We start from the raw sequence: 15,402 nt of genomic DNA, 5'->3' as shown, positions 1-15,402 counted from the left end.
GCTCTCTGGTGACCAGCAACAGAACTTGAGAGAATGGCATGAACCTGTAATGGGAGGTTCAAGTTGGATGTTAGGAAACTATTCTTCACTGAGAGAGTAGTGGGGCTCTGAAACAGGCTCCCCAGGGATGTGGTCATGGCTCTGAGTCTGCTGGTGTTCAAGCAGAGTCTGGAAAACACTCTCACACATAGAATTTGAACTTTGGGTGGTCCTCAGTGGAGTCAGTAATTGGACTTGCTGATCCTTTTGAGTCCCTTCCAACTCAAGATACTTTATGTTTCCATGATTCTATGAAACTGAAAAGAATTAGTAATGTATCATTTACCTCACTTATAAATATTGGTAAAGGTGGCTCTCAGCTGAATACTTCGTGCCTCTCTAAACTTAATATAATCTCTCAGAGTAAGGTATACATTAGCATAGTCCACTCTGCTATTATAACATTCTATACTTGGGAAATTAAAAAACAAAACAAAACAAAACAAAACAAAAACAACCCTGAAGCAAGAGTATTCAAGTTGATGCAACCTTACTTCCCTTTCTCTGTAACAGCTTCCCACTCCACAGTCATGCTTCCATTTTGCATTGATGACAGCGCCTTTTAAAAATGATGCATTGCTATAAGATTCAGAAAATGAGTTAGAGTCTTAGCTTTCCATTGTATTCATCTTAAGTGCGAGTTGGAAGCCTAAATGTTTTCTTGGATGTGGGCTCAAAACTGTATCTTAAGGCATTTCCCCAGTGAAAAACAATTCCCTTGGTGAGTCATCTTGTCTTTGGGCTCTACAAGTGAGGTGAGTAGATGTTGCTGCAGTGCTCAGTCACATAAAACCACAGCTGCCTCATTTGTAACCACACAGGGAAGGATCAATACCATTAGCTTCAGTTGAGTTATCTTGTTGACATATTTGACCCTAAATGGTTGCCTTGAACACACAGGAGTGATGACTTGTGGAGAATAACAAAACATCAAAGGATCATAAGTAAATTTTTATTTTGTCTTTCCCTGGAAAGTGGCTACCTGATAACTCACATGACAGAATTTACTAAGGGTAGTAAGTGTAGCTGCCTACTTATTGCTCTCAAATGTACAGCTCTGGGGCCTGGGTACACAGGAACTGCAGTTGTGGGGCCTTAAGAGGGGTGCGCTGCACAGATAGATAGACTTCTATTCTTCACTTCTTTTAGTTCTGATTTTACCTATTCAAAATGAGGAGGATTAATCTGGATCATGGTGTGCTGGAAGTAGTATATGCCCACATCAAATTACCACCAAAAAGCAGCATAGGTCCTGTGAGTTAGCAGGGCATGTGAGGCACAATACCTACAAAGATATCACTGAGATGACATGGCTCAGGATGCTACCGTGCTCAAGTATCTCCTCAGTCCTTTTAGTTCCCCCATTTCGGGCTGAGCTCAAGATTGTGCTGTTTTCCAACCCAGGCGTTTTTTCACTCCTATTGCTGTCAAGCAGCCTATCGGCATGCCAACAGCCGTGCGGGGGCTGGCAGAGGAAGTTCGTTTGCATACGTACAGTCACACATGCAACCACGTCTATAAATCTGCTTCTGTGCAGCCCTCTGCATCATGACATTAAGGAAATGTCTACACATTTCAATGTGTAGTGTACAACTACAAGAAAGCAAGCCCTGTTAATCTCTGTAGTTTCCTACTTCACTCCAGAAACTGTTTCTGCTGCAGGATGGACCGTCAGCCACGTGCAACCCCAGTCCTGCAGACAGGCCACTTGTCGGGTGGTGCATGTGTTTCTTGCTGTTGAGGCTGACCTCCGGTGACTCTTGTTCAGTTAAACACAGCTTTAGCAAATAATCGTGTTAGACATCGTGTTAAATTTGCCGTGACTGGCCTCGGTATTCGGGACTGATATTCCTGTTACCAGGCTTTGTGGGTGCCTGCCGGGTGGGTGTTGCATCAGCCCACTTCAGTGGCGGCTCAGCAGCCCCAAAGCCAACGCTACTTTACTCTCATTTCAGCCATGATTCCCAACACAGTTTCTGCTAAGCATTTATTTACAACACAGCGTGTCTGACAACAAACTGAAGGACAGGACTGCTTCCCCTGCAAGCACAAAAAAACCACGTCGCCTACTTCCTCTGGGTCGAACCTCATACATACGCCCTTTAATATTTGGAAGACGCAACTGCATCAGCGAGCCAAGGCTGCGGTTGAAGCCTGATGGAGAATCCCCCCGCCTGCCCCACTGTCTGTCTTCTCCCTCCCGCTCCTGGACGCTCTGCTCGCATCCCCTCACTGCTCACCCATCTCCTCACCCCGCGGTGGGGGCATCACCCACCCCACCTCCCTCCCGTCCGCGCAGCGCTGCGCAGGCGCAGGCATGCTCACTGCCGGGGGGAGCGGGACGCGGTGGCGCGGCGCTGCTCGCCTCTGCTCGGCTCCACTCGCTCGGCTGGGCTCGGCTGGGCTGGCACCATGCGGCGGGCGGCCGCGTGCCTCCGCGCTCTGTGCCTCCTGCTCCAGCTCCGCGCCGCAGGTGAGCGGGGTTGGCCGCGGGCCGGGCGTGGGGCGGCCGCGCACCTGTTGTAGCGGGGCCAAGGCTGGCGGCGGGCGGGATGGATGGAGGGCGACGTTTCAGCACCGCGGTCAGCGCTCTCCCGGCCCCGACCGCGGCGGAGCGGAGACAGCGAGCGAACGGGAGGAGACGGATGGTACATCTCCTCTTATCCTCTTTTTCTCCGCTTTCCTCTTCTTCGGGGGCGGGGGGCTGCTCTGAATCCCTCTCCTTTACGCAGAGCTACGCCTCATTATCCCCAGGATGGAAACAGAATCTGCGGTAAGGGTAGAATTAAGTAAGTTCTTAGCTAGGAAAGTAGAAGTGTTTCCTTCTCTATGGGCAGCATTGCTACTTCTCAGGTAGAAAATGGCTGTTGCATCCCACGTTTAACTTCACTGAAGTTCAATTAAGAGAAAGAAATGAACGCACCCCCAGATGCTATGCACCCTTTGGCTCCCATAAAACAATGCTTTCAGGAGAGATTTTTAAGATGTGAGTCATTTGCATTGCCTTATCGCAGAATCATTAAAAGTAATAATTGAGCTTCATGTCTTTTTGAATGTGGAAGCAGTGTGCGTACACAGATCCCACGCACAGCCAATCTGTGTATGAAAACAGCTGTGTGTCTGGGTGCAGCTGTGAGCGGGCACCGCATCCTTTTGTTTGCTGTGGGCTGGAGAAGTGCCATGCAGTGGTTATTGGTGTTTGATCGCCCTGGAAAAGCAGGCTGCACTTCATAAAACCTCAGGATCCTTTTTCCTTTCTGGTTAGGAAGCTCATGCTGTTATGCCTTATATACATGTGTGAGAGAGACTATTGACTGAAAGGCAGAGCACATCCTGCAATCCATTTTAATAACAGCCTTAAGCTGCTATTAGATTGTTCTTTTACAACATGTATTAAAGTGATCATGTGTACAAAATTAGTGCACAGCCTCTGTTTCACAGAACATGCTTTCTAATCTCAGTTCATCCTCTAATAATAGTGAACTTCACATTAGTTTAGATGTGATTCATTTTTCTATCTTACTAATATCCTGCCAGAAAGCCATTTATGTTCCTTACTAAGTTTAACTTGCTTTATTAAGTCACTGAGAATCCTTGCAAAGCTTGACCTTTATTATGAAAGTATCTCTAATAACGAGAAAAATAGAGGAAAAATAACCTACAAAAGTTCATGTGGTGTTACTTTGTTCCCCAGGCAGTCTTGGAGAGTAAGTCTTTCAGAGAAGCCAACTGAAAAAATAGACAGGAGATGCATTCAGCCTTTGCATACTGGGCATGGCTCCCATTGAGTGCAAGAGCTGTGCTTCCTCCAGGCAGGGCTGAGTGCAACTTGTTCCTGTTGAAAGTCATTGAAGATGTCACAACAATAAAATAGCACAGCAAGCTTAAACTGCTCTGATTTCTGTTTCATTTGATGCAAGCAGAAAATGTGATCTTTCATGGAGTACCATTATAGACATCTTTTATGAATAGCCCAAACTTATAAATTATTGACAGTGCTTTTGCAGCTTTGGTTCATGTGATATCATAAAATACATTCCCCTTACTACTTGTGCTGGGTCACAGATTATATCCGAAATACCAGTTTTTGGTAGTGTGATGAGAGCTGTTTGCTTTTCATGTTTCATTTTGTTCTGAGGCGGACTATACATGAGGCATGCTTCTGTGTAAGGGAATAGAGGGGAAACTGTCAGCAGACATTAACAAAAACTCCCTTAATATCAATCAGTGATATCAGGCTTTAGAGAAAACAGAAGCCCACATTTACTTGATCTGATACTACTGCAAAAAGAATTCACTCTCTAAAATGGTTAAGTAGTGCTGTTGGTATACTGGTATATCTCTTTCTGAAATTATAGACACTTGTGTGCATATCTGGAAGCAGAATTAGACCTTTCTGCTGAATTCAGCAGGTAAAGTAAACAACCTGTATAGAGCTTGCTGTTGGAGGAAGACCTAAATTTGTAGTAACTGATTACAGGTCAGTATGAATCTTTGATCTGTATTACGTATCACATGTGAGAGTGCAAGACAGGTTATAATTTTTTTAGCAGCTATGATCTAATGCATGTTCTTGCACTGAAAAATGAATGTTTCCCAAGATTACTAGAGAGCATTGTTTCCTTGTAAGAGAATGGCAGGTGGTAGCAAAAACACAAAATGAGGCATTAGACTAGTTTGCAATTTGAGCTATTTGCATCACAGATTACTCAGCTACTTAACTATTTCATTTCACTTTCTTTTTTAGCAGATTTCATGAAAAGAGTTAAAACATGATGGATAAAGAATTCAGTCATAGTAAATAACTCAGGAAAATAATCTAGTTGTGAAAAATACTTTCTCATTTAATGATTATAACATGAACCCACCACCTCTCTTATCTTAAGATCTTATCAGAGCATTCTTAAAGTATTTGTATTGAGAGGAACAAACTCTGCTGCTGGAAAAGCAAAATCTCAACAACAGGAGATTTGATCAGGTCACCTAAGACATGGTTTAATTAGCAAAGGCCTTACAGTAGGTTGTAGGGACTTCAGTTAAATTGTTTGTTGTTCTCTTCATCAGTGAAGAGATACACTGACATCCTTAAGTATGGAGCAATGCTTCTTTACCAGCCTTTGCAGGGAGGAAGCACATAGGTTCTAGTCTTAGTCTCTCAGTAGATTCCTTCTTGAAGCCTATCAGTTGAATCAAGTAAAATCCAAGTAGGAAACTGGTATTTTATCTCCTTGGGGCAATGTTTTATTAAGATGAGGATTGCTTGTATCAAAACTGAAATTTCTTTGACCACAAGCTAACACTCCTTTGGGAGGAATTCACTAGCTGTAGAACTGGGGGAGGGGGAGGAGGGGAGGCTGGGACGAGGTATGTTATTTTCTAAAAATCTGGGGAATGTAATTCTAGAGATAGATGAGATATGCACAAAATGCATTCACAATCAGGTCCCTTTTGTTAGTGTCATAGTAGTGTGTGAATAGTGCTAGCTTCTAAATACATTCTGAGTGAATGTGAAGAAGCTATTGATTTTGAAAATGTATTTGAATTCTGCTTCATTACACTAACATAATCTAAACGTGGCTGATACTTATAATTGCCTTTGGTAGAAAACGTACTGCTGGGCATGAGTGGGTGTTTTTACTAGAATAGACGTTTGCGCCTTTTATTAGTAGACTCATGGATAATCAGAGGGTAGTCATCTGTCTTTTTAGAAGTTCAGCTGGGGAAAAGCAGTTTTATAATTCAGTATGTAGATTCAAATTATTTTTGAAGAGATAGTTGGAGAGGAGATTTTAGACATGTATTCTACATGTGGAAATTCTTGCTGTTCATAATTTTGAAAGGCAGCATTGATGAGAGGATTATGTTCAGTACATCCATTAGGAAATTATTGAGGTTTGTGATCTTGGAATCTCACCATAATTTCATTTATTGTACTATGAGAAGACTGCAATGTCTCTGACAGCAAAGGCTGGTTCCAGCTTCTCCAGAGAGTAATGCAGGAGCCTTGCTTAAAAGCCATGATTTGGGCTCGTGGGGAATTGTCTCTCTGGTCTATCTCTGTGGTTGTGGTCCTGTCCATGGTCCTGGGGCCTGCTAGTGTGGTGAGGAGGAGGGGCACAGCTCTCAATCCATGAAGCACTGTCATTGTCCAGCAGGATTTTTAGCTTGACTTTGGAATAAGAGCTAGGAGAAGCTTAATAAAATCTGCTCAGCAATCCTTGGTGTGATCTAGAGCAAAATTACAGCAAAAACAAACAAATAAACCCCCCAAAAATATGTCAAAACCTTAAAACCAAGTCTGACTTCCCTTCATACCAGCTACTGATTTCCATTGGATATACTGTATGTTCACATTATGCAGAATAAAATTAATCCACCACCTATGCTTGGAAAATGCCAGTAATAACAAAAAAAATGGAAATTGCTGCAGTACCTTCTCACACATTCTGGAAAGAAAGAGTCTAATGTGACACTATATAGTGCATCAATGCCAGGACATATGAGTATGGCAGAATACTTAAGTGCCTTTGGGACCAATGGCTCATCTCTTAATTCACATGAGTAGACCTACTGAAAGCAACTGTCTGTAGTGTCCAGTTTCAATATTGACATATCAGGCAACAAGCCCATAAAGTGAGATGTAAAGTGCTTTTTTGAAAAAAGATATGGCTTGTGCTTAATTCTAACACACTATAGCTGTAGATATTTTGGGTCAGAGCCTTTTTTTTTTGTTTGTTTGTTTTGTGTTTGTTGTGGTTTTTTTTTTTCCTAATGGGAAGGACAGATTCAGGAAAGAAAAAGAAAAAAAACAACAAAAAAAAAAAAACAAAAAAAAAACAAGAATAATTTTCAGTTGTTTCTATTCTTAGCAGACTACTTATTAGAAAAGGAAAGAACTCCTTGCAATTCTTTCTGACATACTCCCTCTCTTTCTCTCTCTCATACATGTAGAGAAAAGAAAGCGTATGTATCTGTGTGCGTGTGCATGTGCACACCCATACATGCACAGAGATTTCATCAATGTTGATTTTGTCTGAACTTTTTGTTTCCATCAGAAGTTCTGAATATTTTGTTCAAAGGCAAATCAAAACATTATTTCAGTTTTTACAATTGTCCTGTTCTGTGTTAGCTCAGCTCTAAATTTTGGACATGCAATAGGCACTATTCATTCCATGCAAAAGGCCAGGCCTTTTGATTGTTGGATCTTCTAGGAAAGCACAGAACCCTACCTATATAGGACTATAACCTGGCCACTCTGTAGTGCGGTATTGCAATTACTAAAAGCAAAGATAAAAGCTTTGTACCTAGTTTGCAAAGCTTCATGATTGAGGCTTGTCAGACCTGCTCTGCCTGAACTTTTGTTGACCTAGATTAGCTGTAACAGTAATTTCTTTAATTGACCAAGTCTCTTTATCTGCTTTCCTCATGTTTGTCTTTCTGTGATACAATTATAAGCATATCTAGATAGCAGTAACAAGCAGCTGTTCTATTTAGAATGAGATATTTATGACTCTAGCATAAACAGGTTTTGTAGAGACACATGGGCCTGGTAAAAGGACAGAGGCCTGTGGAGTGAGGATGGTAAGCTCTGGAGCACAAGTTATGCAATCAGCAACTCTGTCATAGTCAGTTAAAAGGGCGGACCAGAGGCTTAACATAGTTGGTTTTAGAGACTGAGAAAGAGAACAAAGAAATATTATCTAACATGACACCAGATCATAAATTACAGTGCAACTTCCCTGTTGTAGATGCAACCTTCATGTTGTTGCAGGCCAGTTGAAGAAGAAGAGGGTTGTGAGTGCATGCTAGTGAACAAGTATTTGTATATATGTGAACCTAAGAGGAAGGAACAAGAGAGGAGGAAGAAACCATTAGCATGAAGATCACGTTCCTTCTGGTGAAGGACTCAGGTGCTGACAACTGTCCCAGACATCTCCCCATTGCCAATGCCAGTGTGAAAACACCAACCTTAGGATCCAAAGAAACAGTAGAGGGATGAGCTTAACACAAGGAAAATTGATAAAAGCTAGGAAATATGTGTGTGCTGCAAATGTTATTCTATTATTGCTATTACTATGACTTTTTCTGTGTATAAGCATTCAATCTAATTGGATCTGATGCTTCTTGAACTAGACCTTTATATTTTTTGCTATCAGTCAGCTCTTGGCATTATTTACATGTATGAGGTGTGCTTCCTCTTTGCCCAAGACTTTGAATGTAAAGGTGCTGGAGAAGCTTCTTTTAGCTAAAAGAGGTTGTGAGAAGCCATGCAGTTATTAGAACTAACAGCCTGCCTTGTGTAGGGGATAGCTTCATTGGTGTTGCTTTAACAAGCTTCGTTGGTGTTGCTTTAACAGTTTGTCTTAAGAAAAAGCTGTGGCATGAAGGATGGATCTGATCAGGGTTTGTGTTTTGTTATTTTTCTCTGAACCATGGAAACAGTTTTACAGCATACAAGTCTCTCTAGTACAAAGGCTACAATACTTAGGAAAGTATTTTCATGGATGAGTTCCCAAACTTCCAATATGTACTACAAAACCATATTTTCTCTTTTTCAGGTTTGCCTGTTTGTCCTCATGCAAAAACTTTTGAAAGCGTGTTTGGTTTGTCTGAATAATGGTGAAGTCATATCATAGAATCTTCTAATAGTTCTTGGCCAACTTTGCTAGAGTTAAAGAGTAGTTTGCTTCTGGCTATTGCTCTATAGCCTATCCTAATGAAATTTAGGTTTGATTGATGTACTACTTTGCTGACAGTAAGACACACTGTTAACTAGACAGTACAAATGCAAGGCATATTGCTTTCAGCCAGCTTTTGTTTTCCTCTGTGCTTCAACATCATTTAAAACATTTTTATTTCCCATCAGATATGTTGACTGCTCTTGATACGCTAAATCTTTTCTTTTTTCTTTCTTTTTTTTTTTTTTTCCACTAAGATAGATGAGACAGACATGAAGAAATATACTTCTCTATCTTCTGAAGTTACAGCTAAAATAATATTCCCTTGCCTGCACAATAAGGGAAAAACTTCATAGCCCAGAAAAAAAAACCCAAAAAACAAAAAACCAGAAATCCTTTAAAGGTATGGTAGTATTTATCCCATGCCTAGAAATTACTTGTAGTTAGCATTTTCCTAAGCATGTTTGTTGTCTGGACCCCTAAGGGTTAGATCCATGCTCATAAATGGCTTATCATAAAAGCATGATATTAAGCAATTTACCACATATTGTAAGAGGGATATGTATATTTTTTACCTCCTTCTAAGCCAATATCTATTTGGCTGTTACATACAGACCAGAGAGAACTCCATCTCAATGAACTAAGGATAAGCAGGCAGTGAAATCTCCCAGCTGTAGGAGCACTGGCATTATTGAAGAGGATTGATCAATGATTTGCATAAGTATGTTGTTCTGCATCTTGTAGTGATTCTGGTCAGCTGTTTCAGAAGAAATGAACCATTGTGCAAAAGGTCAATAAGCGTGGAGCTTGTCCAAAGCCTGAGGCTAGTCTATAAGGTGTGAAGGAAAGTTGTATGGGACAAAGTACATCTTTCAGAACAGTAAGAGGGGGAAAAAAAGGAATGTGGAGATCAGGATACAGAATTTAATTATCTAAGATCAGTAAGTCTTTTTACTGAAAATGAGAAGTTATTTGGCAATAGCATTAAGTACTGTAACTCAAACTGCTTTTAAGTTAAATTTATCTTTGAAACCAATCATTCAATTTTCAGCACAGTTTTCCCTCATTAAATGACTATACATTTTCTGCCTTTTCTTCCCTCCAGCTTACAGCTTTTTAAAAATTTCAGTCTTGGAGTACATCAAGATATCTAGAATTCTGAAGAGACTTCAATGTTACATAAATACTAGTTACAGTTTCAAGTGTGAGTTCTAAGATTGATGCACTGTGTGTCTAGTTTCACTTGGGTATTTTGCTTACTAATTTTGTAGAGCAGAGAAGTGCTATTGGTAAGTTTGGGGTGACTGCACTACTTACAAATGGTGAATATACTATATACATCTTATTACATAACATAAAGAATTAGAGAATGTTGAAGAACCTACTTTATTATGAACCTAAGTTATTTGGATTAAAGCAGATAATAAGACGTACAGTAATGACCACAAATTGTTTTTCCAGACAGACATCAAGACTTTAAACACCATTATCTTATCCCCATCAAGAACGCAATGAATTTTATGTCCCACTGGGACTCTCCTTTCCTGATTGAATAAAATTCTGGTTTTGGACTCAAGAGATAAATATCTGTATTTTTATGTCTTAAAACAAAAAAACCTTACTGCTGTGTTACTGGCTTCTTAATGGGTCTTGACTATCTTCAATTTTTTTATCTGTCCATTTTAGAGAAAGTGAAGGTGTTTGGGAACTGGGAGTCTGTAACAATTTTCTGGCAGATTGGTTTCAAATAAAATGTCGGTTCTCTGAGGCTATTCAGGGAGTCAGGTCAGTCCTAGGATTTCTCTGTTAAGCAGAGACCAACTGGAATAGTCGAAAGTACCTACTACATCATTTGGATTAAATTTACTATTATTTATTTATTTATTACATGGCTTTCATTTCTGCCTACATAATACACATTTGTAGTGTAAGACAGGTACAGTAGCATGAGCTATCTATCTAGTATTTTGATTTGCCCATCTATTTTCATGAGTTAATTTTTGTGCTTCTCCCCCCACTTCCAGGACAAGACTTCCAGTATGGGGAGGATTTTTAGGAGAAGGAATAAAATTATTCTACTTTGAGAGTGATATAAGTACTGGATACAAATCCGTCATGAAGAATAATTCTCTGAAATAGAGTTCAAACAGGGTAATGTGACTAGAATATAAAAATTCACTTTAGAATCAAATTTGCTAAGCTTATGGAAGAAACTCTTATAGGAATTCTGTTTTTTGAGATTTGTCTTAAGTCTCATTTTCTGAATCCCTGTTTACACTGGTATAGCTGAAGCTTAAAAGATACCAAAATCACTTTTTGCTATCATATTTTGCTACTTTGGTTCTGATGTTTTCCCTGGGGGCAATAAAGATGAACTTGTTTTTGATGTGTGGATACAGAACTAAATATGGGAAGGAGAAGAGAATCCCTATCTTCTTCTTAAGGGATGGAGACTAGCAAAATTTGCAGGCAATGTGTAGCAGGAGCGCTGGTGTTTCTCATGACTTATGTCTCTGAATGCATCATTGGTGCACAATGTTTGTTCTCAGAACTGAAATTTAGGGGTGTCAAGGAATAATATTCATCAGATTAAGAAGAAGCCAGAGGTTCTGCCAGAGGATCAATGGTGGCCTGCTGCCAAGGTCACTTGAGGCACAGATAGCAGACTGTTAGGAAAGTCTGATCTTGTTTGGGGTATCATCCACAGTCTACTGAGATAAATGAAGTTTTCACACTGGGCGCTATGAATGCATGTAACCTGCTTAAATTATTAGGGCTAAGTTGCCTTCTCAGAAAATCAGATTCAGCCCAGTAATTTTCTTGGAACATGTTTGAACTTGTGCTGTCAGCTGGTAAAAATAGATTTGTGTGAGTGCAGAGAGTATGTTGTGTAATTAGACTGGTTCATTTCTCATTTCTGCAGGATAAGCCACTACCAAATATATTTTGCATTCCATCTTGAAAGACTGCTGCAATGGATTATGTATTGAACCTGCTGCAGTGCTTTGTGGTGCTAACTTTGTAATGGCAGAGTGATGGGATTTTGGGACAAATTGTGATGCTACTATAAAAAGTACAGATGTCTGTGAGCAGGTGAGCTTCTTGGAGGACTCCTTAAACTGGTGATATATCAAAAATAAATTAACCATTCAGTTTTTTTTTTTCTGAATTTAATCAGTATCATGCTTGAGATTTATCTTAATATTATTCAGAGAAGAATTTTTGTCAGTAATTGTGTTTTCTGCTTCTTTCAATAAAAATAAATGAAATAAAATGGGGGGTTTGGCATATGGAAGTGAGGAAGATATGTAAAATGAAGAATTCCTGGAGAAATGGATTTTCATTCCCTCAGCAACAAATGAGTAGTAATTGAAGAAACTAAGAGGAACCACAGACACAAAATGTGCATTGCTGTATGTTGCATTTGCTTAGTTTTGGAATATTGATTGCCTGTGATAGAGACATGAATTAAAAAAATCTGGTAAAGAGTGTATGAGAAGCACTGATATTCCCTCATTTTCACTTTGCTTTTCATAAAACTCTGTAATTGCTGAGTTAAGACCAGCCCTCAGAATGTTATCAATGAAGCCAAGCTTTAAGAAGCTGAATGAGAACCCAGAAAGCTTAGCAAGCTCTGAAATTCAGCTATCTTTAAGACCATACTCTGCAATTTCTTTCTTTTTTTTTCCTAGGGATCTTTTTTTTTCCTAGTCATCTTCCCAACACAACTTGACAACAGCTGTCCATATGTGACCTCAGTGGTCATCTAGAAATTGCCAGTGTTTGTACTTACCATTTAAAATAATAGCCTTGGGTTTAGCATTCTGCCTTATTTTGGGAAGTGCGCTGCAGAATGCGTGATTCTGTGTTCTGTCTTCTTCCTATTGATTTTCTGCTCATGTATGTTATGAATTGCCTCGCTGCCTACTGACATGGACACACTTTGGCAGAGAATACAGTCCCCAATGATGCACAGCAATACTATAGCACAGATAAGAAATTGTCCTTTATTTTCCTAACTCAAATTTCGTGAGGAAATTAGGTCAACAGAATGTAATTACCTACACTGAAATCTCCTAAGGGCAGCGGGTAGAGCTCTGCAAATGGCTGATTATTTTGATTTGCTTACAGAAGCAAAAAAAATCAGAGGCAAAAATCAGTCTGAATAGAACAAAATGATTTCTTGTTCAACCTGAATTGAAACATGCAGTTGGTTTGGAGCTGTTCTTCACAGCTCATTAAGGGAATTAAAGCAATGTTGATTTATTAATTTATTTTAACTAAATAGCAGAGCATCAGTTCAACATTCCTATTAACTCCAACAGCTTCTGAGTAGGAAATTCCAAGATGAGCAGAGCAGGGTTCACTTCTCTTAGAACAGAAAGTCCCTTTTGCACTGCAGTGTGTTTCTTAAAGTACTCATCCAGGAGGTGACTAATTCAGCTTCAGTTACTCTCTATCTCTAAAGAAGCCGATCCTTGCTTATTTTTCTGCTCAGTGAGACAGCTTGTATTCCAGCCTAGAACCTCAGCTGGGTTCCTGTAACTATTCTGTTCTTCATAAAGGAACTAAAGATTCATCAGGCTTCACCCACACAAAATAAAAAATAAAATAATATTTTAGTTATGGTTCCTTTTTTAAAAGGGCATCATTAGGAAATACTTAAACTATCAAAATAAAACTTTTTGCTTTATTAATGCACAATTTAAAGTCAATTTAAAGCATGTAATCTGAAGGAATTCTTTGTATGCAAGATGTGACTAAGTACACGTACCTCTATATCCTATGCAGAGAGCCAGCTGCTCTGTTGGCTGGCCAGGCAATGATTGGCTATGGGATGTCTCACAGCAAGAGTTTGCACTAGCGACAGTAAGGCCCCCTAGTCTGACCAGCATATGTGATAAGATCCCTGCTTCAGGTACTCTTCATGTAGTTTCCCCTCTGATTACTTACTACAAAAGGAAGAAACAACACACCTGTGGCATAAGATTCCTAGCACTCTCCTTGTATGTCTCAGCTAAGTGTGCAAAGACCAATGGTTATTTTCTTGGTCTTCCTCTGGCCTACTGAATCTTCATTGCTTTATTTTGTTCTGAGCAGTGGAGCAGCCTCAAGGGTCAGGGTGGTGAGCATTCCCTGTGTTCCATAGCGGCTTCCTAATATGGTTAGTGGGGTATTTGATGGCAACAGCATGGAAGGTTTGGTGAGTGACAGCCTCCTTCCTTTACACAAATGGAGATGTAACAGAGATGAATATATGCTCTGTATGCTGTTGCCTAGTGATAAAGTGGTAAATACCTTCTGCCAGGGAGTCTGCAAAGTCAGCTGTAGCTGAGATTCTCATGGAGCTCAGGAAGTTCTACAATTAGTGGCAGCTGACCAGGTAATGCAGAATTGTGTTTCTGGACTCAGGTATCTTATCTGTACTTTTCTTCTCTTTCTTACATGTTTAAGTATGATTTTTTATCTAGTTTTTGACATTTTTTTCCTCAGTTCCCATGTATGAATGATGATTGCAAAAGCAATTTGTTATTACTAGATGATTAAGTGTATTAGAAAGTGGACCACATGTGTTTCAATACTGAAGTATTCAACAGCACATAAGTTGGACTTGGCTCAGCAGGTGTTCTCCTGTACATCGTTTGTGAAATGAAGTCTTGACCAGAAGAACAACATTTGAAAAAACTCTGTAAAAATAAATGTAAGAATGTAATATATTTAACATACTTAGTAGACTCTCTGTGATGTTATTAAGCTACTGTTGTAGAAATTGCATTCAAGGGAATTCTTTTATTTATCAAGTAATCTTTCCAAATCTTGTAGAACCCAAAGATCTCATCAGATTTCCTGACTCACCCACAAACTACCTAAGAGAAACCTTCTAAACCTACTCTTTTCTTTTTTTTCAGGCTGCTTTTCTGGAGACAATGACCACTTCTTGACAATTCATCAGCGAAAGAGTGGGAAACCTGTGTTCATTTATCACCATGTGCAGAGTCTGGAAAAAAGTCTGGATACAGATAGTTATAAGAATTCCAAACAACATTTCCATTCTTCTTCCCATACCAAAATAAACAAGCTGCACCCTGCAATAGTTGTTAAGTCAACCTTTCCTAGACCTGCCTACGACCCATCCCTCAATCTATTAGCTATGACAGGTCAAGACTTGGAAGTGGAAAATCTTCCCATTCCTGCAACGAATGTGATTGTTGTGGTAAGTGCCTTTTTTATGTTTCTGGAGTTGTTTTGTGAATAAATGTGTGAATAAATGTGCTTATAGAGAGATATAGATTTTAAAGCTGTGCATCCAAAGTTCATATTCTTCATCCTGGGTGATCATCTACATATAACTAATTACCATAGATCTTGCCATTCTTCATTTTAGTAGAACTTGCATTTGTATGACCTCACTGTGACCAACAAGAAATCTGATGAATCAATGCAGAATATAGCCTGTCTGAATTTACCTTTCCTTCAGACTCAATTAATCCTCTCAATTTGTATTTTCTCTGCTTTTACTGAGTGGTTTTTATATTTATTCTGTGTTGGTCACAAGAAAATGCTCTTGGGAAGAGTTCTACAGAGGCAGGGAGATTCTAAAAAGCTGACGAAAAGGTTTCATTCACTTCTGCTTTTTTTAGCATATCTGCCATTATGCATACAAGCTGTTTGAGAGGAAGTCTAT

At 39.6% G+C, this 15,402-nt stretch overlaps 1 protein-coding gene across 1 annotated transcript in view; it reads left to right on the top strand.

Annotated features, from left to right (window-relative positions):
- The first annotated feature begins 2,362 nt into the window (after window positions 1-2,362).
- The window catches only part of PTPRR (protein tyrosine phosphatase receptor type R), a 139,353-nt gene continuing 126,313 nt past the window's right edge, over window positions 2,363-15,402 (top strand). The window contains exons 1-2 of the mRNA XM_015855940.3: window positions 2,363-2,512; window positions 14,627-14,931. Of these exons, the coding sequence (XP_015711426.1) occupies window positions 2,452-2,512; window positions 14,627-14,931 (366 nt within the window). The 5' untranslated portion in view covers window positions 2,363-2,451. The remainder of the gene's footprint in view (window positions 2,513-14,626; window positions 14,932-15,402) is intronic.

This window comes from Coturnix japonica, chromosome 1 (assembly GCF_054131305.1).
Source record: "Coturnix japonica strain WE chromosome 1, WE-NBRP24, whole genome shotgun sequence".
NCBI lineage: Eukaryota > Metazoa > Chordata > Aves > Galliformes > Phasianidae > Coturnix > Coturnix japonica.
The sequence above is the reverse complement of the archived record's forward strand: the minus strand, read 5'-3'. Positions and strand labels throughout refer to the sequence as shown.